General features: G+C 41.7%; 1 protein-coding gene across 1 annotated transcript in view; it reads right to left on the bottom strand.

Moving 5' to 3' along the window:
* hydin (HYDIN axonemal central pair apparatus protein) overlaps positions 1-20,032 on the bottom strand; it is a 905,740-nt gene that overhangs the window by 861,993 nt on the left and 23,715 nt on the right. The window contains exon 3 of the mRNA XM_043707374.2: positions 15,841-15,966. Within this exon, the coding sequence (XP_043563309.2) occupies positions 15,841-15,966 (126 nt within the window). The remainder of the gene's footprint in view (positions 1-15,840; positions 15,967-20,032) is intronic.

Here is a 20,032-nt window from a genome sequence, read left to right as displayed (position 1 = left end):
GTATAAAGTTGTCTCTTCAAGAGAAGGCAATGAACCAAAAGAAAGTTATTGTTCCCTCCTCACTATGTGATTCTGACTGTTTTGCTTTGGACCATCTGTTGTGCTTGCTCTTCAGGGTGGTAGAGGTTGCAGATTGGGACTGTGCTATTGAAGGAACAACACATTTTGTAGGTGGTATTCACTGTAGACACCATGTAGATGGGATGAATGATTAAGTTGTGGTTGACAGGGCACCAATCATAGGAGCTGCTTTGTCTAAAATAGTGTTGATATTTTTGAATCGTTGCTGGAGAACTTATCCAGGAAGTGGACAGTTTTCCATTATATGATTGACTTGTGTCTTGTAGATGGTGAAAAAAATTAATCACCACAGAATATCCCACCTCTGATTGGCTCTTGTAGCCACTGTACGCATGTGATTCATCTCGTTAAGTTTAAGAGGATAGACATAGAGATGTACAGCATGGAAACAGACCCTTCAGTTCAACCTGTCCATGCCAACCAGATATCCCAACCCAATCTCGTCACACCTGCCAGCACCTGGCCCATATGCCTCCAAACCCTTCCTATTCATATACCTCTTAAATGTTGCAATTGTACCAGCCTCCACCACATCCTCTGGCAGCTCATTCCATACACGTACCACCCTCTGCATGAAAAAGGTGCTCCTTAGGTCTCTTTTCTATCTTTCCCCTCTCACCCTAAACCTATGCCCTCTAGTTCTGGACTCCCGACCCCAGGGAAAAGACTTTGTCTATTTATCCTATCCATTCCCCTCATAATTTTGTAAACCTCTATAAGGTCACCCCTCAGCCTCCGACGCTCCAGGGAAAACAGCCCCAGCCTGATCAGCCTCTCTCTATAGCTTAAATCCTCCAACCCTGGCAACATCCTTGTAAATCTTTTCTGAACCCTTTCAAGTTTCACAACATCTTTCCGATAGGAAGGTGACCAGAATTGCACGCAATATTCCAACAGTGACTTAACCAATGTCCTGTACAGCCGCAACATGACCTCCCAACTCCTGTACTCAAATCTCTTACTAATAAAGGAAAGCAAAACAAAAGCCTTCTTCGCTATCCTATTACCTGCGACTCCACTTTCAAGGAGTTATGAACCTGCACTCCAAGGTCTCTTTGTTCAGCAACATTCCCTAGGACCTTACCATTAAGTGTATAAGTCCTGCTAAGATTTGCTTTCCCAAAATGCAGCACCTCGCATTTATCTGAATTAAACTCCACCTGCCACTTTTCAGCCCATCTGGTCCAGATCCTGTTGTAATCTGAGGTAACCTCTTCGCTGTCCAATACACCTCCAATTTTGGTGTCATCTGCAAACTTATTAACTGTACCTCTTATGCTCGCATCCAAATCATTTATGTAAATGACAAAAAGTAGAGGACCCAGCACCATTCCATGTGGCACTCCACTGGTCACAGACCTCCAGTCTGAAAAACAACCCTCCACCACCACCCTCTGTCTTCTACCTTTGAGCCAGTTCTGTATCCAAATGGCTAGTTCTCCCTGTATTCCATGAGATCTAACCTTGCTAATCAGTTTCCTATGGGGAACCTTGTCAAATGCCTTACTGAAGTCCATATAGATCACATTTACTGCTCTGCCCTCATCAAGCTTCTTTGTTACTTCTTCAAAAAACTCAATCAAGTTTGTGAGACATGATTTCCCAGGCACAAAGAGGATTTAATTTTTTTTTTTAAATTACTTGGTAACAGCTTTTGGATAGTTAAGCTGCAGTTTGCCATATAACTGAGAGGAGGTTGATAGTTGCACTCAACTTCAAAGCCTGCAAATGACACTCCTTCTCAGCGGAAAAGAATCAGCAATCAAAAACTCTGAAAAGACGAAGTTTAACTAAAAGAAAAAACACTTGGTCCCAACGGCCATCAAATCGAGGATTGCCACAGTAGAAGACATGATAACAACTTGAAACCAAGAGAACTGAGAAAGTCACCTCATTTTACCCTTTAGGACTCCTGATTCAGAATTTGTTACTTTTCAACTTCATTTTTGCAGAATGGTAGGCCTTGTCCATTCCATTTGTGAATGAATGTGCATATATGTTGGGATTTAAAGAGCGTAGTACAATTTAAGAATTAACATTAGTATTAATAAACATTTGTCACTTGTTAAGGATGCTTGTTAGTAGTAAATGCTTTGTTTGCTTCTTTATTGATAAAACCTGCTGTGAGTTTATTTTGCTGGATAAAGTCAGGCAATTAACCATCTGAGTGATTAAAGTGGACATTTATACATTTGTGACAACTCATGAAGTTGTGGTGCTTGATCTCCAGGCCATCCTTCCTATCGGGGTTGTGACACTGTTCATCCAAGAAGTTTTCTTTATTCAGCATTTATTGCCCATCCCTAGTTGCCCTTGAAAAGGTGGTAGTGAGCTGTCTTCTTGTGTCCACTAGCATGCAAAGCTTTAGGGAAGGCATTCCAGGATTTTGGCCAGTGGCAGCAAATGAATATTTCCAATTCAGGATGGTTGTTGGATTAGAGAGAAACTTGCAGGCAGAGATGTTCTCCTACATCTTTGATGTTCTAGATGGAAGTGGTGATGGGCTTGGAAGGTGTTGTTGAAGGAGCCTTGGCAAATTCCTACAATGCATCCTGTAGCTGCCATACAATGGTGCTACTGAGCATCTGTAGTGGAGGGAGCAAATATTTGTGGATGTGGTACCAATCAAGCGATTTGCTTTGTCCTGGATGGTGTCAAGCTTCTTGAGTTTTGTTGGAGCTGAAATCATCCAGGTAAGTGGAGAATATTCCATCACATTTTTGACTTGTGCCTTGTAGATGATGGAAGACTTTGGGGAGTCAGGAAGTGAGTTATTTACCACAAGGTTCATAGCCTCTGACTTGTTCTTGTAGCCGTAATATTTACATGGGTAGTCAAGTTCAATTTCTGGTCAATGGTAACCCCCAAGGATATTGATAGAAGGGGATTCAGTGATGCTAATGCCATTTAATATTAAGTGGCAATGGTCAGATCCTTTGATGGAAATGTTCATTGCCTGGCACTTGTGTAGCTCAAATGTTACTTGCCACTTGTCACCCCAAGCCTAGATAGTGTCCAGTCAGGACAGCATGGTAGCTCAGTGAATTGACTCGGTTGCCTCACAGCGCCAGGAGCCTGGGTTTGATTCCCATCACAGGCGACTGTCTGTGTGGAGTCTGCACATTCTCCGTGGGTTTCCTCTGGGTGCTCCAGTTTCCTCCCACAATCCAAAGATGTGCAGGTCGGGTGAATTGGTCATGCTAAATTGCCCATAGTGTTACATGCATTAGTCAGGGATAAATGTAAGGGAATGGGTCTGGGTGGGTTACTCTTCGGAGGGTCAGTATGGGCTTGTTGGGCCAAATGACCTGTTTCCCCACTGTAGGAAATCCAATCAATCAGTCTTGCTGTAGTAGAATATGGACTGTTTCAGTATCTGAACAGTTGTGAAGAGTGTTGAACATTGCCATGTTGATGATTGCACATTGCCACTTCTGAACTTATGATGGAGGGTAGTTCATTGATGAAGTCTCTGAAGATGGGTGAGACTAGGAAACTTACCCAAGGAAATAATGCCTTTGAGGTGAAATGACTAATTCCCAACAGCCACAAGCATCAACCTTGTGTTGGGTAGTCAGAGAAATGCAGAATTTGGATGGGAATGTGAGGCTAAAGAGTAAATTCAAAAATAGAATTGGACTAGACAAACCACTGACACATTCAAGGATTTTAAATATCCAATGTTGGGTGATGAGGACGTATAGTTCATTGAACATGATATACAGGTAACACTCAATGTGGTGGGAGACATGCTTACTTTCAACAAATTTGGTGCTTAGAGGTTGGAAGAGTAGAGCAACAGAAAAACTGCTAAAATTATCAAGTCAAGGACCAAGTTAGTTTAGGATATCTGGTAAGCATGGACGAGTTGGACCGAAGGATCTATTTCCATGCTGTACATCTCTATGACTCTATGACACGAATCAGTAGAACATTTTCTCCTGGTTCCCATAGAAAACATAGATGAATTGTATTATGGAATCAGGGATCTCATCAGCTGGCTGAGAGCCACAAGAGACCCAGGCTGCCTCTTCTCAGGAATGCCCACTGAAATGCACCAATCAGGCAGTGACGAGGCTGCTGGCATCCCCTATTCCTGCTTTCAAGAAGCTGGGGATGGACCTCCGGGCCAGTGGGAAATGCCAGGAAATCAGTGGGCACCTTTGTCCAATGTCTAGTCTTTCAATTTGGCACTGACTACCTTTGATCGAGGGACCATCATCCCCAACAGCCGAACCACCTACCCACAGGTGACAAGCTACCCACAGTAGGCTCATTTGAGGTCTTTAAGTGGTCCTTAATTGCCAGCAAGGTGGGAAAGTCAACGTGGGCCTTCCTACCCGAAACATAATTCAGATGGAGAAGGAAAAGTGACAGCATTTAAGTACAACACCACTCCACCTAATTGTGACCTTTCTGCCTTCAAGAGCAACAGATTCATGTCCATACATCCAAAATCTGAGAATCATAGGATCCCTACAGGGCAGAAAGAGGCCATTCGGCCCATCAAGTCTGTACCGATCCTTCAAAGAGCATCTGCCCTCAGACCCCTCCCCACCCCCCAACCCATCTCCATAACCCCACATTTACCATGGCTGATTCACTTAATCTCGGCATCCCTGAACCACTACAGGCAATTTGCCATGGCCAATCCACCTAACCTGCACATCTTTGGACTGTGGAAGGAAAGCAGAGCCCTCAGCTGAAACTCACACAGACACAGGGAGAATGTGCAAACTCCACACAGTTACCCAAGGCTGGAATTAAACTTGGGTCCCTGGTGCTGTGAGGCACCAGTGCTAAGCTCTGAAGCACCATGAGATTCAAATAATTCTGAATCGATGAGTTAAAGAGCATGATAACAAAATCAAGTTAATCCAGTGGAAGACTCAAAATTTTATATACTTAGCAATTACCATTCGTCCCAATCCTCCAAGTTATGTTTTTCCTCTATATGAGCAATCATTCTAACTCCACATGCCCATCCTGTTCCGATATACCTTCATTAACTATTGATTCTACCATGCAGACTTTTATTGTGAAGTGGGTGATGGCACGGGGCAGGGTGACACTAGGCACATGGACACATAAGATGGCCACTGTCAGCTCTGCCACATGGATGTACCCATTTGATACTCACCAGCTCGGGGCGGGGGCACCCAGGGGATAAGGGGCAACGTGGATGGGCAGACAGACGGAAGGACAGGACAATGTATGTTACTGAGCAGCAAAGGGATTTGTTTTTCTATTTAAGGGGACTTACGTGACAGACACCTCAGACCTCCCAAACCTGTTAGCAGTAGGGACAATTGCACCCCTTACTGTCCATTGCTCGTGGATCCATATGCTCGTGAGGTCAGCCCCAGACTCGATCTTTTTTTTCCCATTTCACTTGTCAAGACTGATTGTCAGATTCTTCATGGTAGACAGCATATTTACATGGTTGTGGTATCCACGTTTTTTTGTTTTTTTGTGTGTGGGAGGTCCATGCCCCTATTCCCCATGGATGACAAGGCTTGGTGTACTTAGTTTAACTTCTGGGAAACTATTCAAATGACCCCTAAATCTACATTACAATCCACTCAACTCCCCAGATCCTTTATACTTCCTGGACCTTGAGCTGATACCACCACCCCAGTCTTGCCAATGGACCCAACAGCTCCCTCAATGCCCAAAACCCAACACAACTGTGGGACCCTCATGCACCCTCCAACCTGTATCCTGACTCTTTCCCATGCTGCCAAACCTCCCCAGCATACACACTGGACCCAGCAATCCTAGTGCCACCAGTGGTAACCTTCATTGCTATATCACCAGACCTGCTCCCCTTCCTCCCTATCCACCTCTACAGGCTAACATCCCGACCTAGCCACCAAACTGGACCACCCAACAACACCCCAACAAGATCTGACATCACCCTGCAGCACCTGACCCAACCCCATCCAATCTCCACCAAACCAAATATCTCCCATTCACCCTGAAACATCCATTTCTTACCTACCCTCCTTTCTACTTTCCATGTTACTAACCTGGCACCCTACCCATTTTCCTCCTAACCTCTAAGTACCGTACTCACCTACCCATCTGGCATCCGATCAAACTTCTCACCTGACACCCTATCTTCCCAGCATCTTAACCTCACAACTACCCTATCCACTGACTCTTTCAAAGGAACCATCAAACTGGCTATAAATTACAAATTATCGCAACTGAATGTTGTGAAAAAAGGGGGCAATGTTTGCCTTTTCATGGCTGTTCTATGCAACAAGGGATCTGTCAAAATGAAAGTAAAGTAAAGCTCTGCATTTTCGAAGAAGCCCTGACCAGAACGTCTAGCCAGAATGCGGAGCCCTGTCATTGTGTAAAAAAGAAGCAAAGTGACAATCTCCATTAGATTGCTTTTCCTAGAAAAATCTGGCCTAGTATTTCAATAATTTCAATTTAATGCTCTTTCACCATGTCTTGTAAAAAGGGAGAATAATGTGTGGGTTTCAGATTCACAACATCCAGCTTGTATCATTATTACTTCTTCTTAAACTAAAAAACATCACCTCAATATCACTGACGTTGAATTTCATTTAACGATATATGAATACGTATTTTTTTGTAATGTAGCTATCCCCTTGCAGCTTGTTTTCGACTTTTGAATTTATATCTGCTATTTTGGTCCCATCTGTAAATGTTATTACCACAACATCTAGCCCTAGTTCTAATTCATTGATATACAACATTAATAGCAATCCCAGAAAAGTACCCTGGGGAGACCATTACCTCTTTTCAATCACAAGAAATTGCTTTAATCTTCTATTCTGGTTCATCTCTTTTAACTCTTCCCCTTAATCTTCCCACTCTCACTTTTTTTTGAAAACATGCAAGAAATCCTCATGCACCTTATCCACTCTATTTTGCTATAGTGGGCTGACTTCGCTCAGTTTGTGCCAACAGCTGAGGTTACCATGAGGCCTCTCCCCCTTGCCTGAAACATGCCCTCAGGTTAAACCACCATAAGTCACCCCTGTCTAATGAGAGAGCAGCCCCACTGTCTGGTAAGACTATGGTGACTTTATTTTATTTCCCCAATACATTTGTAATGTCTACCAAGAACTCGACAAGTATATCAAGAAAAATCTTTCCTTGTGAAATCCACCTAATGATTGCACCTAATTATTTTCCTGTCATCGAGATATCTGGTAGTATCATCTTTAATCAAAAAATTACAAAATTTCTTCAACCACAAATGCTAAATTAACTGACCTGTGGTGAGATCATAGAGTCATAGAGATGTACAGCATGGAAACAGACCCTTCGGTCCAACCTGTCCACGCCGACCAGATATCCCAACCCAATCTAGTCACACCTGCCAGCACCCGGCCCATATCCCTCCAAACCCTTCCTATTCATATACCCATCCAAATGCCTCTGAAATGTTGCAATTGTACTAGCCCCCACCACATCCTCTGGCAGCTCATTCCATACACGTACCACCCTCTGCGTGAAAACGTTGCTCCTTAGGTCTCTTTTATATCTTTCCCCTCTCACCCTAAACCTATGCCCTCTAGTTATGGACTCCCCAAACCCCAGGGAAAAGACTTTGTCTATTTATCCTATCCATGCCCCTCATAATTTTGTAAACCTCTATAAGGTCACCCCTCAGCCTCCGACGCTCCAGAGAAAACAGCCCCAGCCTGTTCAGCCTCTCTCTATAGCTCAAATCCTCCAACCCTGGCAACATCCTTGTAAATCTTTTCTGAACCCTTTCAAGTTTCACAACATCTTTCCGATAGGAAGACCAGAATTGCACGCAATATTCCAACAGTGGCCTAACCAATGTCCTGTACAGCCGCAACATGACCTCCCAACTCCTGTAGGAGAAAGTGAGGACAGCAGATGCTGGAGATCAGAGCTGAAAATGTGTTGCTGGAAAAGCGCAGCAGGTCAGGCAGCATCCAAGGAGCAGGAGAATCGACGTTTCGGGCATGAGCCCTTCTTCAGAACTCCCAACTCCTGTACTCAATACTCTGACCAATAAAGCATACCAAACGCCTTCTTCACTATACTATCTACCTGCAACTCCACTTTCAAGGAGCTATGAACCTACACTCCAAGGTCTCTTTGTTCAGCAACATTCACTAGGACCTTACCATTAAGTGTATAAGTCCTGCTAAGATTTGCTTTCCCAAAATGCAGCACCTCGCATTTATCTGAATTGGCCCATCTGGTCCAGATCCTGTTGTAATCTGAGATAACCCTCTTCACTGTCCAATACACCTCCAATTTTGGTGTCATCTGCAAACTTACTAACTGTACCTCTTATGTTCGCATCCAAATCATTTATGTAAATGACAAAAAGTAGAGGACCCAGCACCGATCCTTGTGGAACTCCACTATCACAGGCCTCCAGTCTGAAGAACAACCCTTCAACACCACCCTCTGTCTTCTACCTTTGAGCCAGTTCGGCATCCAAATGGCTAGTTCTCCCTTTATTCCATGAGATCTAACCTTGCTAATCAGTCTCCCATGGGGAACCTTGTCAAATGCCTTACTGAAGTCCATATAGATCACATCTACTGCTCTGCCCTCATAAATCTTCTTTGTTACTTCTTCAAAAAACTCAATCAAGTTTGTGAGACATGATTTCCCACAGAACTTCAATCAGACTTCTTATTTTTCAGAAAAGGTATTACATATTCCAGTATGCCAGCACACACAATCTCGACAGATACCCTGAAATTTTTAATGTCATCAATATTTTGAATAATTGTTGAATACATTACTTAGCTTCAGTATTTACAGTAGAAAAGGAGGATCACTTGCTCAAAGTCCCAAGGGAATTAACAATGGATCGGGAACAAAGACAGTATAAAACTAATGTAAGTAGAACATCGATAATAAAGAAATTAATGGAATTAAAAGTGTCAAATCCCTGGATCCTGACAGCTTCCATCTGAGGGTGTTAAAAAGAAGTAAGGGAGAACATTTCAGACACTGACTATAACCGTCCAGAATTCTCTTGATACAGAAGACATCTCTTTGGATTGGAAAATTACAAACATCACTCCACTTTTTAAGAAAGGTGAAAAATGAAAACGAGAGAATTACAGACCAGTTAGCTTAACATCTGTGGTGGGGAAAATCTTGGAGTCGAGAATCAAATATGAGGTAATTGAACACCTTGAAAATTTTCAATCAGGGAGAGCCATCATGGACCCATGACAGGTAAGTCACACCTGACAAATCTCATTGAAGCTTTGAAGAGGTGACTAAAGCGGTATACGGAGAATATCTATGTTAGTGTTTATATGGACTTCCAGAAGTCATTTAATAAAGTCCCACATAAGAGACTGCTAACGAAAATGGAAACATTAGAACTGAGGGCAAATTATTGATTGAGTCGTGGATGACAGAAAGTAGGGATATCGAGTACGTACTCAAATTGGTCAGCTGTCACCAGTGGAGTCACACAAGGATCTGTATTAGGGCCTCAATTGTTCACATTATTTATTAACGACTTGGCCAATGGTATAAAAAGTCATATCTCCTAACTTGCTGATGACACAAGGTTAGGCAGCATTGTAGACAGTGGAGACGATAGCATAAAATTACAAAGGGATATTGACAGACTAAGTGAATAGGCAAATCTGTGGCTAATGGAGTTCAATGTAAGCAAGTATGAGGTTATCCATTTTGGGCTGAAAAGATAGATCAGGATACTTTTTAGATATGAAGTTAATTCTGGAAATAAGAGTCCAGTGATGACTGAGAAACCATTGCAGATGGTCGGAAAAACCCATCTGATTCACTAACATTCTTTAAGAAAGGAAACTGTCATCATTACATGGTTCGGCCTACGTGTGACTCCAAAACCACAGCAACATGGTTGATTCTTAACTGCTCTCTGGGCAATTAGGGATGGGCAATAAGTGCTGGCTTAGCCAGTGATGCCCTCGTCTGGTGAATGAATTAAAAAAAAGTAGTGTTCAGCCAAAGAGTCTTGGGGTTCAGGTGCATGGATCTTCAAAACATCACAAACAGATGTAGCAAATAATCAAGAAAGATAATGAAATGTTAGTCTTTATATCGAGAGGGCAGGAGCACTAGGGTGCAGAACTTATGCTGCAGTTATACAAAACCCCACTTGGAGAACTTTGAGCAAATCTGAGCACCAGAACTTGAGAAGGATATATTGGCCTGGAGGAAGTACAATATAGATTTACAAGAATTACCTGGACTTCAAGGATCAAGTTATAAAAAGAGATTATTCAAATTAGGTATGTTTTCTCTAAAATTTAGAATGTTAAAGGGGGTGATCAAGATATTAATAGAGTCTTCAAGATATTAATATGAAAAATCAGTATAAACAGATTATTTCCACTCATTGGGGATTCTAGAAATAAGGGGCACAAGCTGAGAATTTGGGCCAGACCATTCAGAGAGACGTTAGGAAGCACTTCTACACACAAAGGGAGTTGATGTTTGGACTCTAGTCCACAAAAGTTCCACAAAAGATGCTGGATCAGTTGTTGATTTTAAATCTGAGACAATTTATTTTTGTTAAGGTATTAAGGGATATGGGCCAAAGGCAAATAGATGGAGTTAGACCACTATTCATCCACAATCTCATGGAATGGTGAACAGGCTTGAAGGGTTCAATGGCCTTCTCTGGTTCCTATATTCCTCAGTCATAACCCACATCGCTCAGGAGCTTTAGATGTGTTCCATCAGATCTGGCAATCTGTCCTCCTCCAACTTGACTAATTTCCTTCATATTTTGCTTTATTATAATATTTCATGTCATGGAACTGAGGATTCACCACTTGAGCAATATATTTCAGAATATTTTTCTTTGCCTGGGAAATAATGTATGGCATTTTGGGAAAGCAAATCTTAGCAGGACTTATACACTTAATGGTAAGGTCCTAGGGAGTGCTGCTGAACAAAGATGTTGTGAAACTTAAAAGGGTTCAGAAAAGATTTACAAGGATGTTGCCAGGGTTGAAGGATTTGAGCTACAGGGAGAGGTTTATTAGGCGAGAGCTGTTTTTACTGCAGTGTCAGAGGCTAAGGGGTGACCTTATAGAGGTTTATAAAATCATGAGGGGCATGGATAGGATAAATAGACAAAGTTTCTTCCCTGGGTAGGGGGAGTCCAGGACTAGAGGGCATAAGTTTAGGGTGAGAGGGGAAAGATATAAAAGAGACCTAAGGGGCAACTTTTTCACTAAACGAGTGGTACGTGTGTGGAACGAGCTGCCAGAGGAAGTGGTGAAGGCTAGTACAATTGCAACATTTAAAAGGCATCTCGATGGGTATATGAATAGGAAGGGTTTAGGAGGATATGGGCCAGGTGCTGGCAAACGGGACTAGATTAGGTTAGTTTCCGTGCTGTACATCTCTATGATTCTATGACTCATGTTGAATTATTTTAACAGTAGACATGAATGTTCACAATTATTTAGCATCCAGCACAGCAATATCTTCCTTCATCAGGTAGCAGTGCTCAAGCTTGTATTTCCAAATAAACCTGTTGGACTATAATCTAATGTTGAGTGATTTTTAACTTTGACAACCCCAGTCCAACACCGGCACCTCCTCATCATAAAAGGAATAGGCATCATCATTACTGTTTCTAATGTGGGAAAGAAGTTCCAGTATTACAAAACTAGAAATCGGAGGCAGGTCAGCAGCAGATTTCAATTCTCCTTGCTCTACTCACCCATCCCCCATTCCTGTCTTATTGGAGCCATTCCCAGCAGTTACAATACTCCTCACAGTGTCTCCCTAAATAAGCAGAGACACTCAATTTAACATATTCAAAATCCCTGGCATTATGGCACATCATTAATATCACCAATATGTCACATTCAGCCCATGATCTTAACTCACAGTAAGATTTCTACCAATAGTAGTTATAAAGCCCAGTTCTTATCCTGCAAAAGTGCTAATCTGTTAGCTGGTCTCCTGAACAGCTAAATTAAACATCTCATTTTTCACTAACTATATGTCTAGCCAAGGTAAATGCCATAATTAAACAAAACTCACAATAGGAAGCAACTATCAGCAGCTGACAGACACTGAGATCAAAGATGACATTTCAATTTATGAGAATTTCTTTTACTGGATTTCTTTCATATAAGAGCTCTGACAGCTGTCCAGGGTTGCAGCAACCATCTGATTCCAACGCCTACCTTCAAAGAAATGAATTTCTTGCTGTGACACAGGGGTGCTCAACATTTAATTCAGCATAACTCCAATGCTCAGCCAATTTAATTCCAGAATACATTGTCTTTTTCATCCTTTTTACAAGAGTAATCACATTTTTGTTTAGCTTCCATGGCAATGGTTTCTGTAATGTTTCTTTTCCTTTCCTTGCTTTCCAACACTCACTGGAGTGGAGGTTGGCTACTGATTTGGATAGTTACCTTGGAGAAATTTCTCTGTTCCCCTGTTTCCTTAAAGATGCAAACTTTGAGCTGGGGCAGAGGGATGGTCATGTGGTAGGGAAGGGTGTAAAACAAAGTCAGACTTCCGGATCTTGAATAACTAGGCCAATGGGCCAAGGAGTGGCAGATGGAGTTTAATTTAGATAAATGTGAGGCGTTGCATTTTGTTAAGATACCAAAGGCAGGACTTACACAGTAAATGATAAGGCCGTGGATAGTGTTGTCAAACAGAGAGATCTAGGGATTTAGGTACATAGTTCCTTGAAAGTTGCATCACAGATAGACAGGTGGTGAAGAGCTGTTTAGCACGCTTGCCTCAATTGCTGACCATTGAGTATAGGAGTTGGGGTGTCATGTTGCAGTTGACAGAACGTTGGTGAGTCCATTTTTGGAGTACCATGTACTGTTCTGGTCATCCTACTATAGGAAGGATGTTATAAAACTGGAAAGGGCAGAAACAATTTACAAGAATGTAACCAGGACCAGAGTGTTTTAGTTATAAGGAGAGGCTGGATAGCCTGACCTGCTGTGCTTTTCCAGCACCACACTCTTGATTCCAATCTCCAGCATCTGTAGTTCTCACGTTCACCTGGGACTTTTTTCCCCGAGAGCATAGGAAGTTGAGGGGTGACCTTAGAGGTTTATAAAATCATGAGGTGCATAGTGGGTACAGGAGACTCGGAGAGTTGAAAATTAGACAGCATAAGTTTAAGGTGAGAGGAGAAAGATTTAAAAGGGACCGGAGGGGCAACGTTTTCACATAGAGGGCGGTTTGTATGCGGAATGAACTGCCAGAGGAAGTGGAAGATGCAGTTACAGTTACAACATTTAAAAGACATTTGGACAGGTACAAGAATAAGAAAGTTTTAAAGGGATAATGGGTCAAGTCCAGGCCAATGGGATTAGTTTAGTTTGGGAAACCTGGTCAGCAGGACGAATTGGACCAAAAGGTCGATTTCAATGCTGTATGACTCCATGACTCTATGACACCTCCAACAGAGTGTAGATGGCCATATAGGTTGTCAATTGCTGAGGCAGGCTGCTTGGAAGGTGTGCCTTGGTTCTCTAGGTCTTAATCCTTTTGTTTTAGAAACTGTTAGGCATTCTAGCCCTTGACGTGCAGGCTTCCTCACCAACCTTGGGCTCAGTGGTTAGCACTGCTGCCTCACAGCACCAGGGACCCAGGTTCAATTCCAGCTTTGGATAACTGTCTGTGTGGAGTCCACACATTCTCCCTAAGTGACTTAACCCATTTCTGCGTGGGTTTCCTCTGGGTGCTCTGGTTTCTTCCCACAAAACAAAGATACACGGGCTAGGTAGATTGGCCCTGAGGCTAAATTGCCCATCATGTCTAGTGATGTGTAGGTGAGGTAGACTAAAAATGGGAAATGCAGGGTTACAGGAATCGGATAGGGGGTGAGTCTAGGTGGGTTGCTCTTCAGAGAATCGGCATGAACTTGTTAGGCCAATTGGGCCCAACACTGTAGGGATTCTATATAAACCTGCTCCTCATAACGCCCATGCCAATTCAGAGCCATCTCATGAACCCCACCCATATCTATGGCTCCTCATACACTCCTTGGCCACTCACTCAATAGCCACGATGGCTAGAGAACCAAGGCACACCTTCCAAAACCTCAGAGACCAGATGGAAATTCTAACAATCTAATACAATACTTACTCCTGTAGACTTGATAGTGAAAACCTCCACTCATAACATTCACTCAAAATTTTTAAATTCTCTCTTATAAAACCTTCTAATCAGATCCCATATCAAGCACAGCTAATCCTTAAGTAACATCTTTAAACTCCCAAGCAAACTGTGAATTAGAACTAAAGCTGTTTTTGTTTTTGATTTCCAGCATCAGCAGTTCTTTCAGTTTTTATTGTGAATTATAATTCCCTACTTAGATCGCAGTATCACTTCAAACTAAGCCAAATACACATAATGACAAAACAACAGCATTTGCGGAAATGTCAAGAAAGAGGTCTATTGAAACTGCGTGATCGGTTGCTACTGCAGTTTTTAGCCAATACCTGTCAACTAAAGCAGCCATCAGAGGATACTTCAGATACTCACAGATAGCTTCTGGCCTTTTTTTAATCCCCTGCTTTTCTTTCCATTGATGTCAATGAAGAGAGAACTGGGCAGGTTTTAAAGTGTGCTGCCAATTCACTAATGTCCAACATCAAAACGTTTGTGCCAATAATATGCCAAGATTTTCAACATAAATCCAAAATGTACAACAAGACCTGACACTGTCATGGAGTGGCCCTTTTCACCAGTTAGAAAGCCATCAGTAACCTCAGTGTGGTAACTTTTGGGAGCCCCAATGGGATTAAATGTCAAGGCCTGGCAGCAAAAAATTCAACCCCATCAAGAGGCACCAGGTAATCTAACAGCCAGAAAACCTCAGTCTTTGCAATGCCACTTAATTGGTCACTAAAGGGTCAAGCTCAAACTTCCTTGCCTCTCCAATCTGTGCCTTTCCCACCAACTAAACAGCCCACCTTCTCCTCCCAGTCAATTCCTAGGCTGGTAATCCTTGAGTTTGAACATCTATTAAGGCCAAAATGCGATATGATGATTCAGGACCAAGAAGCCACACTCATTCCAGTGCAAGCACGAGCTGAACTTCCTAGTTCCCCTCACTAACTTTACTAGGAATGAATATGGCACCTTTAAGAGAGATTCACACATGTTACAGACTGTAGATCATTTCATAATTCTCCCTGTTCCCAAAAGCAGCCCCAGTAACTTAACCTCTGATCCTGGGTATTACTATCATAGTTACATTGTACCAGTAGATCCAATATAGTGCAGGTTAATCCTAGGTAAAGGCAAAACATAAAATTTTTGTAAGTAAACTGTGAATTAGAATTAAAGCTGTTTTTGTTTTTGATTTCCAGCATCAGCAGTTCTTTCAGTTTTTATTGTGAATTATAATTCCCTACTTAGATCGCAGTAGCACTTCAAACTAAGCCAAATACACATAATGACATAACAACAGCATTTGCGGAAATGTCAAGAAGGAGGTCTATTGAAACTGCATGATCAGTTGCTACTGCAGTTTTTAGACAATACCTGTCAACTAAAGCAGCCATCAGAGGATACTTGAGATACTCACAGATAGCTTCTGGCTTTTTTTTTAATCCCCTGCTTTTCTTTCCCATTGTAAGTAAATTAACTACATATCATAGCATGCTTAATTGGGCAGAACAAAAGTTAAAGAAATGAATTCATTATGAACACAGGAATTCAAGTATTTGATTTAAAACAAAATGAATCAGAAAATTTGATGGGAATAGTGGACTGTACCTTCTGGAGTGTAGTTTCAGTCATGTCTAGAAGCTCAATAACAGAAGGAAGATACATCTCATGAGTACTTGCTAATTTCTGTTTTGTGTCAAGGGACATTTCCTTTATGAATGCTGAGGGAGTCAACTGAAAGGAAAAAAAAACAGAAATTATATTATTTAAGAACATAAAAACTAGGAACAGCAGGAGGCATTTCAGCCCTTGCTTCACCATTCAATATGATCACAGCTGATCTCAGCTCAGCTTCAATTCACTTTCCTGCCTGCTCTCTAATACCGTTCACTCCACTACTAATTCAAAATCTGTCTATCTCCTACTCAAATTTATTCAGTATCCCTGTATCCACTACATAGAACACAGAACAGTATAGCGCAGGAACAGGCCCTTCAGCCCATCAAGTATTTTTTTAAAATCACTCATGGAACGTGGACATGATCGGCCAGCATTTATTGACCATCCCTAGTTGCCCTTGAGAAGGTAGTAGTGACCTGGCTTCTTGAACTGCTTCAGTCCACATGCTGTAGGCTGATCCACAATACCACTAGGGAAGGAATTTTAGGATTTTGACCCAGTGACAATGAAGGAATGATAATATATTTCCAAGTCAGGATGATGAGTGGCTTGGAACTTGAAGGTGGTGGTGCTCCCAAGTATCTGCTGCCTTTGCCCTTCGAGGTGGAATTGGTCATGGGTTTAGAAGATGTTGTCTAAGGACTTTGGCTGAGTTTCTGCAATGCTTGTTTTGTTGATGGTACACACTGCTGCTACTCACTGCTCGTGATGAAGGATGTGGACGTTTGAAGTTGTGGTGCCAATCAAGCGGCCTGCTTTGTCCAGGATAGTTTCAAGCTACTTGAGTGTTGTTACAGGGACACGCATCCAGGCTGGTAGGAAGTATTCCATCACACTCCTGACTTGTGCCTTGTAGTTGGTGGACAGGCTTTGGGGAGTCAGGAAGACCATAATATCATTCTAAACTAATCCCAGCTGCCTGCACATGCTCCATAACCTTCTATTCCTGCTTGTTCATGTGTCTACTTAAATCCTTCTTAAACTTTGCTATCATACCTGCTTCTACCACCTCCCCTGGCAGCATGTTCCATGCACTTTGAGTAAAATAACTTGCCTCATACTTATCCTTTAAATTTTTCCCCTCCACTTTAAACCTATGTTCCCTAATATTTGACATTTCCACCTTGGGAAAAAGACGCTGATTACCCACCCTATCCATGCCTCTCATAATGATATATACATTTATCAGTTCGCCCCTCAGCCTCCGACACGATAACAAAAACAATCCAAGTTTGTCTATCCTGTCCTTAAAGCTAATACACTCCAACCCAAACAGCAGCTTAGTAAACCTCTTTTATACCCACTCCACAGTCTCCACATCCTTCCTGTGGTGTGGTGACCAGAACTTCAAACAATAAACCAAATGTGGCGTAGCTAAAGTTGTGTGTGGCTGCAAATATAAGTTTGCCAACTGTTATACTCAATGCCCCAATCAATAAAGGCAAGTATGCCTTACGCAATCTTTTAGGAGAAAGTGAGGACTGCAGATGCTGGAGATCAGAACTGAAAATGTGTTGCTGGAAAAGCGCAGGTCAGCTGGATGCTGCCTGACCTGTTGCGCTTTTCCAGCAAAACATTTTCAGCTCTTACGCAATCTTTGCCATTTTATCGGCTTGCGTCGCCACTTTCTGGGAGCGACAGATCCCTCTGAATGTCAATGTTCCTAATAGTCCTGCCATTTACTGTAAACTGTCCTCTTGCATTTGACCTCCCAAATGTATCACCTCACACTTATCTGGATTGTCACACTTAATTTCATGTGACTTAATTTTCTGGACAAGCCTACCATGTCAAATGCTTTAGTAAGGTCCATGTAGACAATATCCCCTGTTCTACCCTCATCAAACATCTTTGTCACTTCCTCAAAAAACACACTATCAAATTTGTGAGACAAGATTTTCCCTACACAAAGCCATGCTGACTATCCTAATAAGTCCATTCTTTGCCAAATACAAGTAAATCCTGTCCCTATGCACATTTGCAAGCTCCACCGATTCCCAACCCGTTGACAGAGGTCATTCCTCTTCATCTCCGTATTAAACCCACAAACTTTAGTCTAAAACTGACGGCAAAAGAAATGATAGTAGTTATACAAAGTTACACAAATGTTACCCTGTAAAATTCAACTTGTTTGTGACAAGTGAAGACCAATCAGTACTGCAGATTTGCCAAGTTCAACAAATTAACTTTTGGGCCAAGTCGGGAAATAGACAACAACTGGTGCTTCAAGGGCACCAAGTCATATTTTAAAGCATTGAGTCATGCCTCCAGATATAAAAAACATTACAGTATTGCTGACTTGTGACTGCACAACACAGGAAGGTTATGACCTTGCATTACTTTCATACTAGCATCAGGTGCAAAAACAAGGAAAAACATATATATCAATTTCTCATAACTATCACCTCACACCTTATACAAAGCAAAGTTCACCAAAATATATTGTTTTTGAAAAAAATAATATCTGTTAACGTTAACATGCAATGCTGTGAAGAATAAAAAAAAACATTTTGGGAGCAGGATCAAGATCAGGTCACAAGACTCTATGCTGCAACAAATCAAGCCTTGTTATCCATCAATTTTTTTTAATTAGAAATGTACAAACTGTCAATGGCTCTTCCAAGTGACTTATTCCTAATTTGCATTAAAGCAATCCCGTCAATTATTCATTCCTGAAAACTGAATTTTCAAAACTTATTAATGCAATCGTACACTTGAAAAGCAGTTATTTTAGTATTGTTACAGTAGATAAAAGGATCACTAGAATCCAACTGGACACAACCAGGATGGGCATCTCAAAATTCCTAGCAAATAATGGAAACTTTTAAGAAAACATTCTATTGTTTTCCTAGTTCTATTATTTCCATAAACTAACACATTCTTCAATCTTCCTGGTTAATTCAACATTTGAACTTGCATATCTGAGGGGTACAGTTCCATATGAACACACAGTTTAGGAGAAAAAAGTACTTCAGGCTCAAGAAGCAACAGATAAGTTTTGTTGTGCTATTTTGGAATGATAATGCTCCAGGGCAGTGCCCTATCAGGACTGCATTAAAATGAAAGACAGAAGCCCACAAGAATTTGTAAACGTCAAGTTAATTTACAATTAAAATAAGCAACTGCTGGAATTCCCATTGCAATCACATTGAACCCTAAAATAGCTAATCGTCTGAATTTTCTCCCTACCCCAACCCTTCACTGAAACAAAAATGGAAAATATTATCCAATCAAGTAATGTGGGCAAACTACTTGTGAACAATGTTCAGCCCCTGACCCAGGAAGAAACTGATGTTGAACTGTTTCCAAATTCTAATTCCACCCTTGGAAACAGGAAGCAGTGACAGACTCCCAATTTTCATTAGTTAACAGGTAAATGGCTAGAGGATGGGTTAGGCAGCAAACTAGCAGATATGAGGGCAGGAGAGGAAGAGGTACGCCTGATTTAGTAAAACCAATGATGTATTACTCATAGAGCAGGATAAGCTTGACAGCAGGGAAAAAGTACCAGAATAGCAAAAACTCGACAGAATGTTTAGTTGAGAGCAAGCCTGCAGCCGTTGGAAAGCTCAAACTGATGCAAAAAGCTAATTGGCTTTAATTTTTAAATCAGCGAGAGAATCAAGGGAAAGGGGCAAAAGGTCAAAAAACTAAGTTGAGGATTACCAGATCAACTATGATCTTAGTGAAAGGACAAGAGACTTGATGGGCCACATGGCCTACTTCTGCTCCATCTTATGGTATGATGGTTGTTGGATGGCCATGTTATCAATGGAAGAATTCTGCCAATTAGTGTCTTCACCCACCTCCAACCCCCCCCCACCCCTAAAAGAATCTTCGGCTGCTTCATCAGTGATTTTCCTATCATCATCATCATTCAGAAGTAGAATTGTTAGCTGATGACTGGAAAATATTTAGCACTGTTCGCAACCCATGAGGTTCTGATGCAACCTATGCACTGAGAGATGGATATTACGCAGACTTGGGTTAGTAATATTTCTATTACAGTAATGCAATGCAAGTATCCAATAAAAGAGAATTTAACTGTCTCTCCTTGATATTCAATGGCATTACCAATACTAAATCCTCCACCATTAACATGCTGGAAGTTACAATTGTC

This window comes from Chiloscyllium plagiosum, unplaced genomic scaffold (assembly GCF_037043375.1).
Source record: "Chiloscyllium plagiosum isolate Xiang-an unplaced genomic scaffold, Cpla_swu_hap1 HiC_scaffold_17, whole genome shotgun sequence".
Taxonomy (NCBI): Eukaryota; Metazoa; Chordata; class Chondrichthyes; order Orectolobiformes; family Hemiscylliidae; genus Chiloscyllium; species Chiloscyllium plagiosum.
The sequence above is the reverse complement of the archived record's forward strand: the minus strand, read 5'-3'. Positions and strand labels throughout refer to the sequence as shown.